Source organism: Corvus brachyrhynchos, unplaced genomic scaffold (assembly GCF_000691975.1).
Source record: "Corvus brachyrhynchos isolate BGI_N302 unplaced genomic scaffold, ASM69197v1 scaffold544, whole genome shotgun sequence".
Lineage (NCBI taxonomy): Eukaryota > Metazoa > Chordata > Aves > Passeriformes > Corvidae > Corvus > Corvus brachyrhynchos.
Window position 1 is genome coordinate 2,105,063 of NW_008238325.1, and position 7,012 is coordinate 2,112,074.

At 47.4% G+C, this 7,012-nt stretch overlaps 1 protein-coding gene and 1 long non-coding RNA gene across 6 annotated transcripts in view; one reads left to right on the top strand and one right to left on the bottom strand.

Annotated features, from left to right (window-relative positions):
- The first annotated feature begins 2,128 nt into the window (after positions 1-2,128).
- Positions 2,129-7,012, top strand: part of LOC108446773 — a 10,042-nt gene continuing 5,158 nt past the window's right edge. The window contains exons 1-2 of the long non-coding RNA XR_001862071.1: positions 2,129-2,221; positions 2,677-2,688. This is a non-coding gene — a long non-coding RNA (uncharacterized LOC108446773). The remainder of the gene's footprint in view (positions 2,222-2,676; positions 2,689-7,012) is intronic.
- MFSD1 (major facilitator superfamily domain containing 1) overlaps positions 2,213-7,012 on the bottom strand; it is a 21,603-nt gene continuing 16,803 nt past the window's right edge. For 3 of the 5 annotated variants that reach the window (XM_017734362.1, XM_017734363.1, XM_017734361.1), the window contains 3 exons: positions 6,720-6,876; positions 6,007-6,104; positions 4,939-5,312 (listed from right to left, as the gene is read on the bottom strand). In XM_017734362.1, coding sequence (XP_017589851.1) covers positions 5,084-5,312; positions 6,007-6,104; positions 6,720-6,876 — 484 coding nt within the window. In that variant the 3' untranslated portion in view covers positions 4,939-5,083. Of the gene's footprint in view, positions 2,285-2,509; positions 2,625-4,694; positions 4,786-4,938; positions 5,313-6,006; positions 6,105-6,719; positions 6,877-7,012 lie in introns of those variants that run through there. The other 2 variants (XM_008633739.2, XM_017734364.1) reach the window with 2 other exon arrangements.

The window sequence follows — 7,012 nt, forward strand, 5'->3', positions numbered from 1 at the left end:
CCTGAGCCTCCCTTGTAATGGAGAACACCAAGACTTTACCCACCCTGGAAATAAATTCAATCGAAGAGAAGTAAGGGGTTGAGGTGCTTTTCCCAAAGCTTAGACTCTATTCCACGGAATCACAGATTGGGTTGGGTTGGAAGGACCTTAAAGCCCACCCAGTGCCACCCCTGCCATGGGCAGGGACACCTCCCACTGTCCCAGGCTGCTCCAAGCCCCAATGTCCAGGGACAGTGCCAGGGACGGACTCCCTGTGCCAGGACCAAGCCGGGTAAATCAGGCACCGAACCACCCTCAGCAGCTGCAGCCTTGGAGGTTTCCATCCCAATTTCCCAACGCTCCCGAGGCAGCAGCGGGGCAGGGCTGACCTCTAGCGAGGGATGCCTGAAAAAGGGAGGATTTGCTGGGATGAAGCTCCCCTCGCACCCGTTCCCTGAGCTCACCCACGGCCCCTCCTCCCGCAGGGCTCCGCAGCCGCTCCGGGCAGTGGCACAAAGCCGATTCTGAGGAAGCTGGTCCAGTAAACTCCTGATTTTGAGATATTTTCAATAAATGTTTCCATCACTACCCAGTGAGGGTTAATCCCCTTTCCCACTCTCAGATCCTGCCTGGAGGGGCTTGCAGCTGCCAGGGGAAGTTGCTCTGTTTGCAGAAGTCCCCCCCAGGACTGGAGCAGGAGCCTGGAGGGTACAGAGAATTCAGGAACCAAAAATGAAGGAAAACAGGAACTTCAGGGTTGGATCATGCATGAAATGCCAACCTCGAGGGAACAGCAGACGAGTTCCTCCAACCAAAATATGTCAGAGTTCAAGAGAAGCAGAAGATGAAGAGCAAAATTCAATTTATTTCTCTCCCTCCCCAAGAAAAATTCATTATCCATCAGTGGGGGCAGCTTTGCCTTCGGATCCTCAAAGAGAAAATTCCCCCAAACCCTCCACCCCTTTGGGGAAACAAAACTTTGCTTAAAAATTGCCCCAGCAACTCCCAAAGGCAACCCCAGAACCCTCAGCAGCCAAAAAGCACAGGTGCCAGTGTCCATTTTTATTTAAAAACACCCAAAATTCACAGTCTGCAAGGAAACCAACCAACCACCCACCCCCTCAGTGCTGAGGAGCCCAGAAAGGTCCAGTAAAAACCAGCACAGCTCAGGGGGGCAGGAAGTTCCCACGCTGCTGCTTTGTTTTGCCAATTGTCCTTCAGAATCCAGAACTTCCACCCAAAACAGCCCTTCAGGAAGATGAGAGTTTTCCAGGAGCATCAAAGAAATCTGCACTGCAAAGTCTCTCTTAAAACCAGCTTTAAAGACCTTGAGTTCTGCTTAAATTACTGTAGGCAAAAATAAAACATTCTACGTAAAATGTAATATTTGTATCCCAACAAACTCCTCTCTCCACAGCCAAACATTTCCAAAGGCTCTGGAGCGTTTTGTGGCACACGAGGAGTCCCTGGAGTCACCCCAGGAACATTCCCCCTGCTCCTGGGGCTCCACAAACCCCCTGCCCCTGCCCTTTAAAGCAAGATCAGCTCACTTTGGATAAATTATCCCTCATTACCTTGAGGAGTAATTAAACCAAAGCAAAATGCACTCTGCAGGAGCTCTGGGAACTCCCTGTTCAGCAAGGAGCCTTCCATTGAAAACAATGGGAAAATGCTGAGTTTCACCAGGGAATTGAAGGCTTTTCCCTCTGCAAGCAAAATTCAGTTCTTGCTTTAACTCTTTTTGCAGTTTTTAGTCACAAACTCTTAAAAATATATCAGTTTTCACAAGATTCAGGGCTTGTAGAGGTTATTGCTGCTCCTGAGCTGGGATGAATTCCAGGGTTAGCACTTTTGGTACTTCTGGAAGTGGAGTTTCCTCTGAAATACTCACTTGGGAGTTTCTCCTTACCTTTTCCTCCCAGAAACATGGAACAGAGCAACCAAGGTGTCCAAGAGGAGAGGCTGGAAAAGCCCCACTTCCATCCAGGCTCATCCCAGCAATTTAATTAGGGAATTTTCCCATTTCACACCCGGAGATCCAATCCTGGCCACTGACTCAGCTACTCACGGAGTATTTGAGACAGGAGGCTGGAGCAGGTACTCAGAGGTTCCACCAGAGCCAGAATTTCCCATCAGGATCTCTGAATTGCCCAGGAAGGAGGAGATTTAGCCAATATTTGAAATCTAGGATCTAGGCTTGCAGCAAAGCACGGAGCATCTGCTTGTGCTGGGCTCTGTGTAGGTGCTATTTCAACACACTCCTGTGGGCCAGGGTCGATAAACAGGAGGAGTAATGAGCTGGGAGCTGCAAAAAAATAAAATTAAGACATTCCTCAACTTCTGGGGTGGGCCAGCCATTGATTCCTTTCCTCGTTAGATTTTTAATCACTGGGAGATTTATTTCTGAGAACAAGCCCCAGGAGTTTCACTCACAGCTGGAGCTGCTGGCTGTTAGGAACAGCCAAATTTCTAAAATAAACCCCTCATTACTCTAGTTTTTCATTGTCCTATGACCCCCTGTTAGTGATACCTGAGCTCCAAGTCTGGACAGGTATTTATTCCTTAAACTAAAGGCATCAGCTTTTGGCAGCAATTTTGCCAAATCGTCTTCGTTCTGCCGTCTGAGCCTCTCCTGCTCTTCTGCTCTGCAAAAGAAAAGTGCCTTCAGATGTTTGCCCTGAGCAGTGTGGAGCCAAGCAGGGAATTCTGGTTATTCCAATACCTAAGAAATGTTTTGGGGTATCAGATTAACGACCCTGAGACATGCAGGGGTCAGTAATTCAGTGTAAAGAAACAGAGAGGCTGTTTTCTGCAGGTTCCTTTTATTTCATTCCAAGATTTCAGCAGAAAGAGAAACCTTTTGGTTTTTCACAGATTACAACGTGCTCAGGGAGCTTCTGTAACAACTTTTATATCTGTTAAACAAACTTGCATCCCTTAAAGTAAACACTGCAATACAAAGAGAATCAAGAAGGCAATAAAAGACTGCTCAGCAGTCTCAGAATTCAGAAATCTCCTACAAAAAAAAAAAAAGTCCATTTGAGCATTTGTGGCTCTTTTTCCATCAAAGTGTCCGAAAGGAAACAAACCCAGAGCTGGAAATACATTTAAAAAGTGGAATTTGCATGAAGACAGTGACAAGAGCAGCAGTGAGCTGTTGAGAGCTCGGGGTGAGCTCTACCAGAGAACAAAAAATGGATCAGAAACCTCCAGCCAGCGGGGTGTGGGCACAGGAGGGCACCCTGCCCAGCCAGGGCACAGGGCCCTGCCCCGCTGTGCCCCCAGGACAGGGACAAAGCAGGGACCAGGCAAAGCCCAGCTGTTAATGAATCTTCCAGACAACTACAGTGCACCCTAAACTCTCCTTCTTCAGTGGTGGTGGTGCTGATCAAGTGTTCCCACTTCGGGATGGGGTTTGCTACTCAACTTTCCTTTCTGAAAGAAACAGTGGGACAACAATTACTGCAAACACTGGCCTGGGGCATCCTAAACCCCACAGATCCACAGGAATCACTGGAATTGTTACAGGGGGAGAAGCAGCTCTGTTTGGACACAGAATTGTGAGGTTTGGGAGGGGTTTGGTGGGTTTGTATCAAAAAAATGGGATTAAAAATCCCTTTGGCTCAAGGAGACCCATCACAATTAAGTCAGGTTTTAATTTCCTTGAGCTTTCCTCAAGATTAATGTGTGGAAAAAACAGGAAAAAACCATATCAAACCTCACCAATCCCCTTTGCTCACGGGTGCCTTGGGTTTTTGGGGATTAATTTAAGTACCACCATATGGGCACAGTCTACTTTTGGACAAGCCCATAAATCCATTTGTAAGAAACATCTTATTAGCAAAGTATCTGGATCAAACAGGTCTGATATTATAAAATGTATAAATATATACAACTGTGTGATGTACAACATCTGCAGGTGAGATGTAATTGCCTATTAAAAACTAAAGAATTTCAACAAAACTACAGGAAATGAGCTCCAGGATGTGAGGGAGCTGCTGAGCTGAATTAGGTCAGAACAGAGAGCATTCCAACGGGAAAATTCCATGTTCTTCACACAGCAGCAGCTGGAATTCTACAGGTGTGGTTTTGCAAGCTGTGATTAGCCCCACATTGATTTATTCTCTCACATAAAAAATGTGAAATTAAGAATAATGAACATATTTTAATAGGATGAACCAGCCTGGTCTATGGGAGTGTCCCCACCCATGGCAGGGCTGGGAACTGGATGGGCTTTAAGGTCTCTCCCAACCCAAACTATTCCAGGAACTGCCAAAATTTCCTTATTCCAACCCTTTCTGTCACCTAGAGTGCTCCATTTCATTTTAAAGGAAGTGAATCCCATTTTACTGGAAAGGCCTGCCCCATTTTCTTCCTAAAAATTAAAACTTCTCACTGTAACAAGAGCACTTGTGACAGATCTGACCCCCAACTGAGTTTCACATCAGTGCTGTGATTTAAACTCAACATTTTCCACCACATTTCAGTTGGAAGGCCACTGAAATAGAAGAAAATAGAGAGGAAAAGTAGCAGGAAAGGACACCTGGATAACTGCTCCTTCAAATATTGATCCACAGGGGCAGGAATACGAAACCCTGATACAGACTGGTGAGAAAATCAATCCAGTCCAAACCAGACTCGAGACAATGATCTACTGAATCCCTCCAGGACAAACATTTCCCAAGGCCACTGATATTCACTGGCTCTGTACTCACTCAGAAGCAGCAGCTTTTTGCAGTTTTGCCCTTTTCTTTGCAGACCAGTTGAGATCACCACCTGTAACAGCAGCAACGTGCACACTGAGACCTTGAAAACTGGCATTTCTGTGCCTTTGGTATCAAAACTCACCACAGGGGTTCTCAGAGCACTGAGAAGTCTGAACTTACTTTACAGAAGTAAAGACTGTGGTAAAGGAGTTGTAACTCAGAGGAGTTTTCTGCTTTTGTAAATCCCCCATGCTCACGGCACGTGGTACTTCAGAAAAGGATTTTAATTTTAAACTTACACTCTAAAAGTATTATTTGTCTATTTTTTACTCCATTTTTTAAACACTGAAACTCTTCACACTTCAAGAAAACCCCAAACCACTTCACTGGCTGTGAGTTCATCTCAGCACTGCCCCAGCTGACACCTCTAGAAGAGGAGTCATTTCTGTTTTCCAGGAAATAAAAAAGCCCAACCAAGCTTCCTGAAGCCACTCCCAGCGTGTCCCACACTCACAGCAAACACAGGCACTGAAGAAGACTTCCAGGAACAGGTATCCCCTGGTGTCCAGGATCATGCCAGCTGCTATGGCAATCACTGCCAGGCCCAGGTTCTGGATGGACTGCATGCTAGGACAGAGCAGGAACACCACATGGATGTGATTCCTTAGGGAAAGCTCCTCAGTGGCACTGAGCTAACAGGAGATGAGCTTTCCCCTTTTGCTGGGACAGGTGGAAGGCACGGCTCCAGCTCTGCAGAAGCTCCTGTGCTTCCCCCCAGGCTCGTGCTGCGTCCCAAAGCCACATCCCCAGAGCAGCCAGGGCTTCCTGCTCCAAACCTGGAGGAGCTGGGAACCAGGAACGGGTTGGAACTGCTCAGATCCAGTGGTTCAGGAGTGTCAGGAATCAGGGAATGGTTTGGGATGGATGGGACCTTAAAGCCCACCCAGTGCCACCCCTGCCATGGCAGGGACACCTCCCACTGTCCCCAGCTTCCCCAAACGCCCATGTCCAGCCCTGCACAAAAACGGGGCACCGGGGGCCGCCCACAGCTGCTCGGGGAATTCCAGCCCAGCCCCTCCCCACCCTCCCAGGGAAGAAGTCCCCCCCAGTCTCCCATCCAGCCCTGCCCTCTGGCAGTGGAAGCCATTCCCTGGGTCCTGTCCCTCCATCCTTTGTCCCAAGTCCCTCTCCAGGTCACCCCAAAGCTTCTCCTCTCCAGGCTGGACAATGCCAACTCTCCCAGCCTTTGCTCCAGCAGAGCTGCTCCATCCCCTGCTCCTGCTGGTGCTCTGGATTTGCACAAATCCATGGAAGTACTTACAAGCCATAGGCAGTTCCCAGCTGGTGTTCTGGGACGACAAAGGCCACCATGGGCCACAGGGCACAGGCCAGCAGGGAATAGGCCACTCCCAGCAGGCACTGGGGACACAGGGAGAGGCACACAGGGTTAGAGGAGAGGCACTTCTGATGTCAAACTCTAACAAATGAACATCTTGCCCTTCCCTTTCTCCCAAAAGTGACAAAAAGCGAGCTCAAGTAACACCTCGTGCAATGAAATTCCAAATAAATACCCACATTTAGAACTTCTTCCAGGAATGACCTCCAAAATAAACTCTGTTAATTAAAATTGAAGAGCCTGACTGAACACCCAGAGCTGCACCTTGCTAGAAAAATGCCTGAAAACTGAAGTTTTTAATCCCTGCCCCACTGGTGAGCACCATAATCCTCAGCTCCAAACAAGTATTTCAGGGCATCTGCTCTCAGTAATGCAGATTTTTACTGAGGTTCAATCCAGCACATCAGAGGCACATTGAGCAATAGTTATAAACTTCAGAAATAAACCAAAAGAACCATTTTTAGGAGAAAAGTGAGCACCTGGCACAGGAATTTAGTAATGGAGTGAGGCATCTTTTCCACCTCCCAACTGGCAGAACAATTCAGCATTAACTCCATTGCTTATTTTGTACTTATAAAAGAAATACTTGATACTGATTTTATTTCTATTTAGGTCTAAATCCCAGAAGAGCAGGTTACCATGGCTATCCAGGGGTTCCAGAAGGTAAAGGCCAGCATGATGTGCGAGGCCAGCGTGGTGATGACAGCACACAGAACCCAGATGATGTTCTTGCCAACTTTATCCACCAGAAGGCCGAAGACTGGGGACATGGGGGCTGAGATGATGTACACAACGCTGCAGGAGAGGAAGAATTCAAGGCTCAACACTCCCAGAGTCATTTGTTAACTGTGAGGTCAGGAGAAAAAAGCACCTCCAAAAAAATCCCAATCATTTAAAATTCCCAAAATGCTTCAGGCATCCAAGGAAAGAG